The 15,803-nt window shown below is 43.2% G+C and overlaps 1 protein-coding gene across 3 annotated transcripts in view; it reads right to left on the reverse strand.

Moving 5' to 3' along the window:
• Positions 1-1,521: 1,521 nt before the first annotated feature.
• LOC106610220 (mothers against decapentaplegic homolog 1) overlaps positions 1,522-15,803 on the reverse strand; it is a 29,397-nt gene continuing 15,115 nt past the window's right edge. Inside the window, exons 2-7 of one of the 3 annotated variants that reach the window (XM_014209431.2) lie at positions 11,955-12,571; positions 8,984-9,265; positions 7,742-7,858; positions 5,429-5,650; positions 4,256-4,512; positions 1,522-4,071 (exon numbers count right to left, since the gene is read on the reverse strand). In XM_014209431.2, coding sequence (XP_014064906.1) covers positions 3,928-4,071; positions 4,256-4,512; positions 5,429-5,650; positions 7,742-7,858; positions 8,984-9,265; positions 11,955-12,354 — 1,422 coding nt within the window. In that variant the 5' untranslated portion in view covers positions 12,355-12,571 and the 3' untranslated portion in view covers positions 1,522-3,927. Of the gene's footprint in view, positions 4,072-4,255; positions 4,513-5,428; positions 5,651-7,741; positions 7,859-8,959; positions 9,266-11,954; positions 12,572-15,803 lie in introns of all 3 variants that reach the window. The other 2 variants (XM_014209430.2, XM_014209429.2) reach the window with 2 other exon arrangements.

Raw genomic sequence — 15,803 nt, forward strand, 5'->3', positions numbered from 1 at the left:
ATCCAATTTATTGAGTAGGTTATTGGAGGCTATTTTGTAAATGACATCGCCGAAGTCGAGGATCGGTAGGATGGTCAGTTTTACAAGGGTATGTTTGGCAGCATGAGTGAAGGATGCTTTGTTGCGAAATAGGAAGCCGATTCTAGATTTAATTTTTGATTGGAGATGCTTAATGTGAGTCTGGAAGGAGAGTTTACAGTCTAACCAGACACCTAGGTATTTGTAGTTGTCCACATACCGTCCAGAGTAGTGATGCTAGACGGGCGGGTGCAGGCAGCGATCGGTTGAAGAGCATGCATTTAGTTTTACTTGCATTTAAGAGCAGTTGGAGGCCACGGAAGGAGAGTTGTATGGCATTGAAGCTCGTCTGGAGGTTAGTTAACACAGTGTCCAAAGAAGGGCTAGAAGTATACAGAATGGTGTCGTTGAGGTTTTTTGAGGTAGTATGTACATGAATGTATAGTTAGTGACTATGCATATATGATAAACAGAGCGTAGCAGCAGAGTAAAAAGAGGGGGGGGGGGGGGGGGTGGGGGGTCACACAATGAAAATAGTCCAAGTAGCCATTTGATTACCTGTTCAGGAGTCTTATGGCTGTGTCAATTGTGTCAATTGCATGTGTCAATTGAAAATGTGTTGTTTTCATGTCCCAACTCCCCAAGGGTGATCCGAAGGTTTTTACACCTAAGGGCCTTGCAACAGGTGTGCTTCCAATACCAGGACCTCAGTCTATATCACAGGAGGCTGGTGGGAGGAGCTGTTTGATGTGTTTGATTCCGTTCCATTCATTTCGTTCCAGCCAGTACAATTTGAGCCTGTCCTCCTATAGCTCCTCCCATCAGCCTCCACTGTTCTATATCTGGTCAAACCACTCCTCTATCCACACTCATTCTCCTCATGAGAACTCACCCTTCCAAGGAAGAATCATACTTGCAAAATATGCATTCTTGACTAAATATGAATGATTTTGTGATTTATGTTATTTGAGGTTAAATATCATCATGGTTTATTTGTCTGTTTGCTTAAAGGCACTACATGGCCATTAGGACGTCTGCATTGGCCATGCAGCATTTATGGTGATACAGCCTCTGCAGAAATCAGGGCATTCATAGTCAGGGCATTCTTGGGCTTCACCAAGCAGCGCAGAGCAGTTGTGAAGGAAGTTGTCAAGGAAGTGAGTTTGTGTGTATACGGGACCTCTCGCCCCCCACCTACCAATCATCATGTCGATGCGGAGCTATACAGAGCCCTCCGCATTTGTTACAAAATTTGAGAGGCAGTTCAATTTGGCCTCTGCGTGCCTCTAGAGACTCCGCGATTGCGCCACGCCACCATACCGCGCCTCCGATCACATTTCAGATCAAGCATAAATTGGCTCTTATGCAATATTTATACGGAACTTTCTTGAACGTTAACTTGAAACTGTTATGTAGCTTATGATACCAACATTACACGTGTTGACATCCGTGGACATTAACGTTCTTTTATTCTTAAAAATGAAAACAATATAAGGCCACAGGTAATGAAACAACTTTATTTATTGATTCTTCCAGTAGAGACTTGATATTCATGGAATAAAACTGCTTTCTGGGAGTACTACTCAGCAAAAACAGCACAAAGAAAAAACGAAACAAAAAAACAAAGAAAAGAGGCAACAATCCGTAAAAGTGCAGATAAAATGAAACAACAAGATAACATATTCAAAAAAATACAAAAATCAATACAACTTAGCGGATGGGGTTTTCTAAGCCTAAAATAATTGAAAAGACAAAAACAGTCTGCATTTTTATAAAATGATGAAATCATGTATTAGGACCACCAGTAACTTACTCACCAGTGAAACTAATACATTTTTTTTCAGTCAACAAGTTCTGAAGGATTCCATTGTTTTATTAACTGTCTTTTTGTAAGTTTTGCTGAGTCGATGCCATCAGAGAATGTAACAGAAGAGATATCCTGAATAGATTACCACAGAATGTGTTATAATATCCATAAACCCTAGCGGTCCAACTGCGAGATGGTTCCAATCGTTCTCCCACCATTAATTTGTCCCATAAGGGATTTTAGAAACACTTCAAATGAGGGCTGTATTTCATGAAGGCTTACCCTGGCGTGACGTTTTGATAACCGTGTAAATCTCTCTAGGACAAGGTGACTTTTAGTAATATATTCGCCCCCAAAAATGAAACGCTATTTAGCTGCTAATGTGGCTATCATAAAGACCTATAAATGCCATGATGATCTGGACGAGACTGCCGAATTGAGGCAAAGGTAAGAATCTCTGGATTAACGATCAAATGTTAGCTAAATGCAGTAACGAATAAATTGGTTAAATTTCTTTAAATTAACAATTCTGTTAACTGTCTTGAGCAAGTTCTAAATTGACACAATACCCTTTAACAAAGGTGTGAGCTAGCGATGACGTGCAGGAGCTTGAAGGGATTTGTAGTTTTGCATGATGTAAATAGCGTAATATACTGATAAAAGTCACCTTCTCCAAGAGAGATTTACATGGTTATCAAAAACGTCACGCCAAGGTAAGCCTACACAAAACACAGCCCTCATTTGAAGTGTTTCTAAAATCCCCTATGGGAAAAATGATTGGAACCATTTCCCTGTTTGACCTCTAGGTTTTATGGGTATTATGACACCTCCACTGTGGGGCTCTATGTGACTCTTTTTTTGCTGTACCATGCACAGCTAGGGTCAAACTGAACTATCATACGCTTGTGCCCGTCTCTGTCTCTGTTTAGTGTCATTCTTCAGTCACTAGCTAAACAAGCCAAACGTGATTTGCTACACTAAACCAAACTACGCTTTGCAAAACCGACTGCACAGCACTTTGCTCTAATGTTGAGTATGCCTAAAACACGATTAAAATTGTTTAATTCAGTTGTAACACGGGTGTAACACAAGAAGAGCAATATTTATTTATGTACATTTTTTTTAATCTTATGTCCTGTGAGCACAATCCCACAATGCCTACCTCACTCTCCCGCCCCACTCCCACTGATGCCCTCTCCTGATTTCTCATCTAGACAGGGTTTGTAAATAATCTAAAGGGATTTTATGTATGGGTCTTTTTCTTCAACTCTTTTTATTTGCCAAAACCTAAAAAAAAATAACAACATTTTTAGGGTTCTGGGGGAGACATTTGTATTTACTGACCTCAGTATCTTCATACGTTCTAAATATGTTCATAAGAAACATAATATTTCTACATTTTTTTCATCCATATTGGTTGTCTTCCAATCCTTCCAATTCTGTACACATTTATTATCGTTGTAGCAACACATGAAACTGTCTGTATGGGTTTCCAATGTTAACCCAAAGAACTGGGGAAGGGAAAAGAAAGAAGAAAAACTGCCGGAACAAGATCAGGGATCCATATTCCCGTATTAGAGTGCTGATCTATGTTCAGGTCCCACCAGTCCATATACATTTATTCATTATGATCTAAAAGGCCAAAGTGATCCTCGTTCAGACTCTTTCTGAATATGGGCCCCATATGAGGAGGATACTTTGCGTAATGCTGAATTGATGATTAGTTTATAATGATTTGAGTCTGATTGATAATTATTACAGTTGGTCACAAAGATCAAGTATCTTCCAGATGCTTCTATCTCGCCCCCCCCCCGCCCCCCGACACACACACACATCCCAGTCTGCAATGTGCCCAATTTCAGACATAATCCTTCAAGTACAAACCCACCAGGGTTGGGGTCAATTCCATTTCAATTCAATCAATACAGTAAATAAACTGAATTTCCAATTTTAATTTAGATTCTCTTAAAATTCCAGTTTACTTCCTGAATTGACTGATTTCAATTAGAATTGACCCCCACCCTGAAACCCACCCACCCCACCCCTCCACTGGAACCTAAATGCTGGGTTTGGACAGCCCTGGGGCCTGGGGACAGTTTCGTCTAGGACACGGAGGAGATGGGGTTGTGGGGGGAGCCCATCTGGGTGAGCACCTTGTCCAGCCACTGCAGAGGACCGTGCAGGTGGATCTCAATCCAGCAGGGGGTGCTAGTCACATCCTGGCGGTGGTACTCTGCACCCCAGCCCTGGGAGAGCAAGAGGAAGAGAGATATTCTCTTTAGGGACATGTATTATCATCATGGCTCTTTCTCAATCGCATTTCCTTTATTCTTTGAATTTTCTCATCTTCATCTCATGACCCCATCATTCATTCTGAACCATTTAACATTATATTCTCTATATTATGGGATGTATGTCTATGACGGTTACCTTGACGAAGCTCATGCGGATGGTGCACATCTTGGTCAGCTCGTAGACAGCCTCAAACCCGTGGTTGACGGACTGGGCCAGCAGCTCAGCAAACTCCTGGTTGTTAAAGATCTTGAGGCTGCAGCCGCTGGGGATCTTACAGACGGTGGTGGGGTGGAAGCCGTGGTGGTAGTTACAGTTCCGACTCTGGACGAAGATGCTGCTGTCACTCAGACATTCAGCATACACTTCACCACCCACATAGTACAGGTGGACTCCTGGGGAGAGGGGAAGAGAGGGTTACATGGGACTAGAATGGAGTTCAGTAGAGTACAGTAGTACAGGTGGTCTCCTGGGGAGAGGGGAAGAGAGGGTTACATGGGACTAGAATGGAGTTCAGTAGAGTACAGTAGTACAGGTGGTCTCCTGGGGAGAGGGGAAGAGAGGGTTACATGGGACTAGAATGGAGTAGAGTACAGTAGTACAGGTGGTCTCCTGGGGAGAGGGGAAGAGAGGGTTACATGGGACTAGAATGGAGTAGAGTACAGTAGATTAGAATGGAATAGAATATTCTTGCCTTTGGCAACTTGCTTGGATTCTTAATTGATCCATTAAAATGCTGATTGGACAGCACCACTCCTATTTAGCCACAGCCCATAACACACTGTATCTGAGCAGTTTACCGATCGCTGCAGCTGTACATAGCCCATCTGTAAATAGCCCACTCAACTACCTACCTCATCCCCATATTGTTTTTATTTACTTTTTTGCTCTTTTGCACACCAGTATTTCTACTTGCACATCATCATCTGCACATCTATCACTCCAGTGTTAATTTTCTAAATTGTAATTGCTTCGTCACTATGGCCTATTTATTGCCTTACCTCCTTACTCCATTTGCACACACTGTATATAGATTTTTCTGTGTTATTGACTGTACTTTTGTTTATCCTATGGGTAACTGTGTTGTTGTTTTTGTCGCACTGCTTTGCTTTATCTTGGCCAGGTCGCAGCTGTAAATGAGAACTTGTTCTCAACTGGCCTACCTGGTTAAATAAAGGTGAAATAAAAACAATAACAAAAGAAACACTGACACTAACAATTGAACCAGTCCTGTGGACAGTGTGTCCATGGCCTTATATTTGGGATAATATAAGGCAATATAAGAGTGTTCCCATCCATGGCCATTTTTACCTTTGCCAATGTGTCGCCGGGTGTTCTCTATGGTTGAGTTGCGGTTGACGTTGGAGAGGAGGCCCAGGCAGAAACGGTTGCGGTTGTTGGACGGGTCGGTGAAGCCGTCGACCAGGACGCTGGTAGAGTTGGCCTGGAACGCCTCGCCCACCCGGTTGTTCAACTCGTAGTACACTATAGAGCACCAGTGTTTAGGTTCCTCGTAGGCCACCGGCTGAACATCTAGGAGAAAGGGAGGAGACAGGGATGAGAGGAGAGGAGAGAGGGAGGTTGTTCAGCTTGTCGTACACTATGAAGCATCAGTGTTTGTCCTCCTCGTAGGCCACCGGCTGAACATCTGTACAGGATGTCAAACACACACAGAAAGGGTGAGATGTGTGTATGATCAGAGACACACACACACACACACACACACACACACACACACACACACAGACATTTAAGCACGCACGGACGTGCAGAGTGACTGGAGTGGCTCATGAGCATCAAGCCTTCTGTTCTGATAAAGTTAAAGTCTGTCTGTCTAGTCTGACTTTGAGCTGCAGTCTGATATAGCAGATGTTAATCTTTCATCTCCTTCTTCCTTTACTAGGATTAGAGAAAAAAATGGTGATTTGTATGTTGATGACAAAATGTGGGAAAGGTGTATAAAATGTGTGGTATGTGAAGTTAGGTCTGAGTACACACAGAGAGCTATAGGTCACGTTTGCATAAAACGGAAACAGAAAATCAATGCTGACAAATCCATCCAACCCCAGTAGACTGACTGTGGTCAGTCTGGACAGGGCCAGTCTTGATCAAATACTGTCCACTGACTGTGGTCAGTCTGGACAGGGCCAGTCTTGATCAAATACTGTCCACTGACTGTGGGCAGTCTAGTCCGGTCTGGGATCAGTATTTATTGAGTCAAGCAGTCAGTCAATAGACCAAGCCGGTGCCCGCCTGGTGCCGTCTCTCTCTGCCCGGTATCTTGGGTGAGCGTTATGCCAGCTGGCCCCCTCTCTCTAAGGGAGGGAGGGAGAGTTTATCCAAGCAGCATACTCCTCCCTAACTTCCTCTGCTGAGAGTAGCGGCCATCAGGTGTATTTGGTCTATGCTTTTCCTAGATCCATCGGCCCGGCCCACAATGGAAACGGCCCGGACCTCTAGAACACTACACAGGATGCAGCTTGGGAAAGGACAGAAAATTCCCCAATCACCACTTCCAGGGAGTATTTCTCCACACCCACTGCAATATCCATCTGTGTGGGTGGGGATACTACCGTGACTGGATGCATAACAATTATATAGGGAGATTGGTAAGGAGATTGCAATACTGGTTTTAGCTAGCGTAAACAGTTTGTACAATTCTGCCCAATACCTTGGCTGCTGAAAATATCCACAGAATTTGTACTGTAGACACTTCAAAATTGCTTCGACTTCAAAAATCAAACCCCTTTGACACATTATCTTTTGCCATGTAAATAACCTGCATGACTGGTGGCGTACATGGCTTTTGCGTATGCACTGGCTGTTCAAATGTGTGATGTGTAGGAATGCCAGATCTCCACAGCAACTAACGATTGACTGAACCACAGTTGAGGTAGGTGGTAGCAAATAAGGGTTTTCAACAAGGGTTTTTCAGATATAAAAGTTGGATGTAATTAGTGAGGCCAAATCTTAACAAGTTCTTAACGAGCTTTCAGTTAATTACCACCGGCAGAGATGATGTCAGCCAGAAGCTTTTAAAGGCCTCATAAAAACTGCTCTGAGACCAGATTTAATTGGCAGACTCTCTGATCTTTCCTCTGGGTTGCATGTATAGACTGACGCTTTTGTGTTCATCATACTAAAATCTGAAACCTAATGCCTCAAAATGGTGTGAGATAGTCTACTTTTCTGAACATGGATACGCATTCATGTTATTTTCCCATTTACCCTGCATTAATGATCGTATATTCTCTTTTAATTGAATATATGAAGGAAATTGTTTTCTAGCTAATCTTTTCCAACTCATGATGTGCAATTTTGAAGGTCATCACATGAATCACCCCGTATTTTAACAGAGGGATAAAACACCTACATCCGTTTTTCTTACTAGCTTTCCAACATGCATGAGAACTTTAATGAACACTACCACAAACCCCAACAACCACGACTACTTTTCAGGTGTTATTTTCAACTCCATAGCCTATTAAAACTGCGTTTGATTCACCACGACAAATAAAAAGCAGAGTGTCAGGGTTGCGTATTTGTACCCAGAAAACCCCTTGCACCTGTAGTACGAGCTGGTGGCGTGCTGACAGCTAAGTGGGTGATGTCACAGCTGATTACCTGGCCTGTTGCTGATCTCCAGGGGCAACGCTGGGACCATCAGGTTGGTGTCCATGGGCTGGGGGCAGTCCTGAGTCATCCGCTCCTCTGGGGGCAAGTAGGCTGGAGGGGGGGTCTCTGGAGGAGGGCAGGAAGAGGGGTGAGAGGGGGTTTAAACCAGAGAAAGAAGTCTTCCAGCTGTCACTCTATACTGAACATTGACTTACCAGCTTTATCTGTTTTAGAGCCTTTGGTTTAGTCCAACATGCTGACAAAAACACCTTCACCTACACCAGGGTTTCCCAAAGTTCTCGGGACCCCAAGGGGTGCACGTTTAGGGTTTTGCCCTAACACTACACAGCTGATTTCAAATAACCAACAGGCTTTGATCATTTGAATCAGCTGTGTGGTGTTAGGGCAAAAACTAAAACGTGCACTCATTGGGAGTCCCGAGGACCGAGTTTGGGAAACGCTGACCTACACAGTACAGCTACCTGAATATTTCTGTCCTACGTCCTTTACTTACTGTCATCACCTACAGTAAGTCTATTGCTACTTAGCCTATTCCATTGTTTATATTGGATCAGCCATTTGCCTAGCGCACACATATACACTGAGTGTCCAAAACATTATGAACACCTGCTCTTTCCATGACATGGACTGACCAGGTGAATCCAGGTGAAAGCTATGATCCCTTATTGATGTCACTTGTTAAATCCACTTCAACCAGTGTAGATGAAGGGGAGGAGACAAGTTAATAAGGGATGTTTCAGCCTTGAGACAATTGAGAAATGGATTGTGTATGTGTGCCAATCAAGAGGGTGAATGGACAAGACAAAATATTGAAGTGCCTTTGAATGGGGTATGGTAGTAGGTTCCAGGTCGAACCGGGTTTGAGTGTGTCAAGAATTGCAACGCTGCTGGGTTTTTCAAGCTCAACAGTTTCCCGTGTGTATCAAGAATGACCCACCACCCAAAGGACATCCAGCCAACTTGACACAACTGTGGGAAGCATTGGAGTCAACCTGGGCCAGCATCCCTGTGGAACGCTTTTGACACCTTGTAGAGTCCTTGCCCCGACCAATTGAGGCTGTTCTGAGGGCAAAAGGGGGTGCAACTCAAATATTAGGAAGGTGTTCGTAATATTTTGTACACAGTGTAGATACCCAAGAGGGTGATGCCATAATTCAATACATTGTTACCACACTAACCGTTATAAAAGTTATTAGTGAATTGTACCTGGCATCTGACCTGGCGGCTCACCTGGCATCTGAAATGGGCTGCCTGGGTCAGAGCTGGTGGGGGAGTGGGGGAAGGTTGCACTGCTGCCACTACCAGGGGAGCCGGGGTAGCTGTTCCCCCCAGGGGAGTGTGTCTGTGTCTGGGGGAAGTTCATCTGGGTGTTCGCCTGGGAGAAGGACTCTGGGAAGGTGGCGTTCTGGGGCATGTGGGGCTCGTTCTGGTGCAGAGGGTTGCGGAAGCGTGGTAGCATGCTGTGTTTGGCATTGAACTCGCTATTCCGCGGGACCAACACCGGGGGCAGCACTGAGAGAGGGGAAGGAGAAAGGACATCAGGGTCATGTTCAGTTGGCATGAAACCGAAGAAAACAGACAAAAACATGGAGGGACAACCCTGGACTTGCCCAATAAGATTTTTATTTTCTGCTGTTAAATGTTTTCTGTTGTGTACTCTAATGAACACAACCCAAGGTTAGTTACAGGAGCAGTTTCTGTATCTCTATACTGCTTTGAATGGTAAGTTATGGCCCGATTCGGCACAAAATGGCTGCCGGGTCTGTTGCACCATTGCATAGATAAGACACTATATAACACATTCATAATAGGTGAGGCCAGTTTCCGTTTCAAATGAAAGGCACATCCAAATACACTCTGCTCTATAATCAATATTCCAATCATTAAATATTCTAGCCTTTACAACTCTCAGCAGACCTATTATTATTATTCCCCATTTAGTTTCATTGAGATGTACAGAGCCTTTTTAGTTGAATACCTGCTATGATGCAAAGGCTGACCCTGCTAGCAAGGGTATTGTGGGTAGCGAGGGTAGGGGGGTTAGCCCTCTCTTTGTGTCCCTAAGCCCCATGAGTCCAGTTAGCGTGCGCACACACACACACACACACACACACACACACACACAGAGCCAGGATGGACAGAGTTCTTTAATTACAGCATCATAAAATGCCTCTCTGTCTCTCTCTCTCTCTCTCTCTCTCTCTCTTTCCCTCCTCCCTCTCTCTCTATTCGCTGTGCACATTTGCAGATGCCCCTGCATTTTTGGAATTGCAGCTTGCAGCGTGTTGGTTTAGCCAGCAGTATTTGGCCTCTGTACCAGACATCCTGTTCAGAGAAAACATCTCTGAGGTGAGTGAGTCCATTTATGAAGAATCTATCACATGGAGAAAAATATGATAGTGGCTGGATGGGGATGTGAGGACCATTCAGAGGTATGAGATCAGATATAAACCACTAGAGATCTGTTCCACCAATATCCACCAATAGGTAATAAATATATCATTAAATAATAGAGAAACTAAGAGTTTTGTCAATGGAGGCAGGTAGCCCAGCGGTTAAGAGCGTTGGGCTAGTAATCTGAAAAGTCGCCGGTTCAAAGCTCCAAGCTGGCAAGGTGAAAAAACCTGCCGTTCTGCCCTTGAGTAAGGCAGTTAGTTAAACCCCAACAACAACTGCTCCCCAGGCGCCAATTATGTCAATTAAGGCAGCCCCCCACACCTCTCTGGTTGGGTTAAATGCGGAAGACACATTTTGGTTGAATGCATTCAGTTGTGCAACTATGTATCCCCCTTTCCCAATAAAATGCTACAATGAGAAAGATCACTGGTCAAAAGTTGTGTTTTAAATTCTAATTACAGCTGTTGACAAATTTAGTTTGAACGTTAAAAAAATCTCCCATTGAATATTATTGCATAACCAAATCCCAAGGTCAAGTCTGAACCCTGGCTATTGTTCCATATAAAACTAGTGTCAGGGCGTTTCATGTTATCTGTTCTATCCTGGTGTTACTGCTTTGGGACTAGTTCTGTCTGTGTGTCTCTGTGTGTGTGTGTGTGTGTGTGTGTGTGTGTGTGTGTGTGTGTGAGATGGGGGAGGTGTGGATGGACAGGTGCTGCAGCCCAGTTGTTAAAACAAGTGTGTGAGGCGGGCATCCGCTCCTCCCTCCCATTGTGTGTGGCTTCCTGTCCCCTTCTTCCTCAGAGAAACACCACGTGTGTGTGTGTGTGTGTGTGTGTGTTCCCCGGCCCGACCAGCCGCACAGAGCATGCCAAAAACAAAGCCCTCATTCTCCCCGGCTGGAATTTCCTGCTACACACACACACACACACACACACACACACACACACACACACACACACACACACACACACACACACACACACACACACACACACACACACACACACACACACACACACACACACACACACACACACACACACACACACACACCCGCCCCCCGTCCTGTAGCACCCTGTGGACAGCTGTTTCTGTCTAGTCAGCTGGGCCTCACCTTCTGCTTAGCAGACAGACAAAAGAGGACATTTGATGTCCCCTGTCCATTAGGGAAACAAATATCTTTCGGTTTCACATACCCACACATACACACGTACACACACACGTGCATGCGTATAGGCACACGCATACACATGCATAAATACAGTACACGCACGCAAGCACACACAGCTGAGATTTCTGAGGCATATCTATAGTCTGTGGTGGTGTTTTGTTTCTCCTGAATCTCAGTTCAGACAGATTAGAACACCTGGCTGACACGGGGAGGATATGAAAGGGGGAAAGGGAGAAAAAAGGAGAGAACATCTGCAGAGACCATGGGAAGGGGAAAGCCAAGAGCAGAGACGAGATAACATACGTCTGATGATAGGGGAGGAACAGGCTGGTGGGGTGGGTATGTTATGGGTTATGTGTATGGTTCACCATTAATGTTTCATGTTCAAGAGTGATGTGAAGGATCATAGGAAATGTCGGAACTATCAAAACACATTTCGAAAGGTGTCATAAATCAAACATGAAGTAAATGGGGAATTAGGCTGGAAAGATCTAGTGGAGAAACATTTGATATATTTACACAAAACTTAATCAAAAAGCATATCATCCTTGATGATCATTTTACATTGACTTTTCAGCACAACATAAACCCTCTAACGCTATAATACCCCCCCACCCTCACCCCACTCACCTGGACTATCCACTCTCTTGTAGTGGTACGGGTTGATGCAGACATCCTTCTGCTTGGAGCCAAACGGGTACTCACAGCACTCCAGAGCCTTGAGCTCATGATGAGACTGCAGGTCAGGCCACCTCCACACCCTACAGTAGATAACATGGGGTAAGCCCTTCCTGTGGGACACCTGGAGTCTTCCATCCAGGGAGCGAGGGATGGTGACACAGTTACTGGGCTGACCCGGGCAGCTCAGAGCCCTCTCCAACTCCTCCATTGCTCCCTTCTTCTTCTTCAGTTTCTTCACCAGCGCGTCCACGGCTTTCTCCGCCCATTTTTCCTCTTCGTCTCCTTGTTTCCAGCCGAGGAGGCGCTTGACGGCCGGGCTGGTGAAGGAGAACAGGGAGGTGACGTTCATGGTGTCGTTCGTGTCTGTCACCTCTTGCGACCGTGGCGTTGTCGGGACGCTACACGTGAGTGTGCGGGGTTAGGGTTTTACAATGGAGAGATAGTCCACTTGGTGAGGGAAAAAGTTGGAGGTTAAAAGCTGCTGTTGTATTTTTTTAGGTGCCACTGAGATGGCTGGGTAGTCCTCGGTCTTCAAAGCTTCAAGACAGAACTTCTGAACAGGACACCTAGGAGGAAGATGAAGGAGATTAAACCAATGCTAACAAAATCCGTAACACTTCTAACACAGACAGAGTTCAACAGATTCCCTTCAAGTGGACAGTTGAAGGAAGAGATATCAGTTCCCACTAATCTTGCCTGGAAAGCAGCTAGCGACCCTCCAAAGGAAACGGAGTGATTCTCTCTATTGGCAGAACGACATTGGCCGTGCGAGGAGAGAGGTCCAATGATGTCACTGTGTAATGACTTCTGGGAATTGACAGCAGTGGGGTTACAATGAACACCGTCCCACTACAGTCAGCAGCCATTCTCCAGATAACTTCCTGTACACACGGCCCTGTTACCGTCACATAACCACTCTCAAATGTCACTCAGAGAGACCTCTGTTTCAATATCAACATTAGCAAACTAAGTAGAATGAAGTCATGTTTTGGGCATGCATTCTTGGAAGTATGCTAGAAAGGACATTAGATCATAGAACTCTACCATATCAATCGGGGCAGTTACATAGAATTATCTGCATTATCCAATAACATTCATTATCCAAATGATTCAGTTGAATAAGAAAATACACATTAAACATAAATTAAATTAGACCAACAAAGCAGAATTGTTGAGGTAGGATTTGGCCGCACTTGAAAGGAAACAGAACTTTATTGACTACACTGGGTTTTTATATTATCAAAAGAATTTTCTATAAAACACTCAGCAACAAACAGCTTTAAGTGCAGGAATCAGCTAGCGACATCCAGGCCAATAAAAGAGGAAATGCATGGTGAAATTCAGGACAAATGTGCCCCATTCACTGAGGTCCCCCGACACCAATTCACCAGGAGAAACAAGCCCACTATCTCCTTCTGGAGGGGAAATAAGAGACTAGGGACACAATAGTTCATATTCCTTTTGAAGATATCAGCAGTGATGGAAGCAAGTAGCATTTTGGTTGAGGATAGTATAGCCTACCCACTTTTCAGGTACCCACATAAATCTCTGCTTTATTGTGCATCCATTTCATTGTAAACGTTATATACTGTATCTATCCACCACGACAAAAATACACACATACACAAGTACGCACACACACAAGTATCATATTTTTTATACCCACTGAGTCAGGTGCTGCTACTATTCCTACTACTACTACTATTACCACTGCTACTGCTACTGCTACTACTAATACTTATAATGCTACTACTATTACTACTACTACTGCTGCTACTATTACTATTACCACTACTACTACTACCACTGCTGCTGCTGCTACTACTACTACTACTACTACTACTACTGCTACTATTAATGCTAATACTATTACCACTGCTACTGCTATTACTACTACTATTACTAATGCTACTACTACTACTGCTGCTGCTACTATTACTACTACTATTATTACTATTGCTGCTGCTGCTACTATTACTACTACTATTACTACTGCTACTACTACTAATACTACTACTGCTGCTGCTACTATTATTACTACTATTATTACTACTGTTGCTGCTGCTACTATTACTACTACTACTACTATTACCACTACTGCTGCTACTACTACTACTATTACTGCTACTACTACTATTACTTCTGCTACTATGACTACTGCTGCTGCTACTATTATTACTACTACTACTACTACAACTATTACTGCTGCTACTACTACTACTACTACTAATACTACGGCAGCTATTACTACTACTATTACTACTGATACTATTACTACATTACTACTGTTACTATTACTGCTGCTACTATTACTACTGCTACTAACACTACTACTACGATTACTGCTACTACTACTTTTACTGCTATTACTACTACTACTACTACTACTATTATTACTGCTACTACTACTACTATTACTACTGCTGCTACTACTACTACTACTACTACTATTCCTACTGCTACTAATACTACTACTACTACTACTACTGCTACTACTACGATTACTGCTGCTGCTACTACTAATACTATTACTGCTACTATTAATACTACTGCTACTACCACTACTGTTGCTACTTCTACTACTACTGCTGCTACTACTACAACTACTACTGCTACTATTAATAATACTATTACCACTGCTACTACTATTACTACTGCTACTACTAATAATACTACTGCTGCTGCTGCTACTATTATTACTACTGCTGCTGCTACTATTACTACTACTATTACCACTATTACTACTACTACTACTGCTACTACTACTACTATTACTGCTACTACTACTACTACTACGGCTACTGCTACTACTACTACTACTATTCTTACAACTGCTACTACTACTACTACTGCTACTAATACTACTACTACTACCACCATTACTGCTGCTACTACTACTACTACTTCTACTGCTATTACTACTACTGCTACTATTACTACTGCTACTACTATTATTACTACTGCTGCTGCTACTATTACTACTACTATTACCACTATTACTACTACTACTACTGCTACTATTACTACTACTACTATTACTGCTACTACTACTACTACTACTACTACTACGGCTACTGCTACTACTACTACTATTACTACTGATACTATTACTATTCTTACAACTGCTACTACTACTACTACTACTGCTACTACTACTATTACTACTGATACTATTACTATTCTTACAACTGCTACTACTACTACTACTACTACTACTATTATTACTACTGCTACTAATACTACTACTACTACTACTACCACCATTACTGCTGCTACAACTACTACTACTTCTACTGCTATTACTACTACTACTACTACTGCTATTGCTACTATTACTACTGCTACTACTATTATTACTACTGCTGCTGCTACTATTACTACTACTATTACCACTATTACTACTACTACTACTGCTACTATTACTACTACTACTATTACTGCTACTACTACTACTACTACTACTACTACTACGGCTACTGCTACTACTACTACTATTACTACTGATACTATTACTATTCTTACAACTGCTACTACTACTACTACTACTGCTACTACTACTATTACTACTGCTACTAATACTACTACTACTACTACCATTACTGCTGCTACTACTACTACTACTTCTACTGCTATTACTACTACTACTACTACTACTACTGCTACTATTACTACTGCTACTACTACTGCTACTATTACTACTGACGGTTTGGAGCGAGCAGTCGCACTACGCTTCGCTCCACAGGTAATATTACACTTCACTACATTACAACGGCTTGATTTGTTTGATCTGAGCAATTC

The sequence above is a fragment of the Salmo salar genome, chromosome ssa08 (genome assembly GCF_905237065.1).
Source record: "Salmo salar chromosome ssa08, Ssal_v3.1, whole genome shotgun sequence".
Classification (NCBI taxonomy): domain Eukaryota; kingdom Metazoa; phylum Chordata; class Actinopteri; order Salmoniformes; family Salmonidae; genus Salmo; species Salmo salar.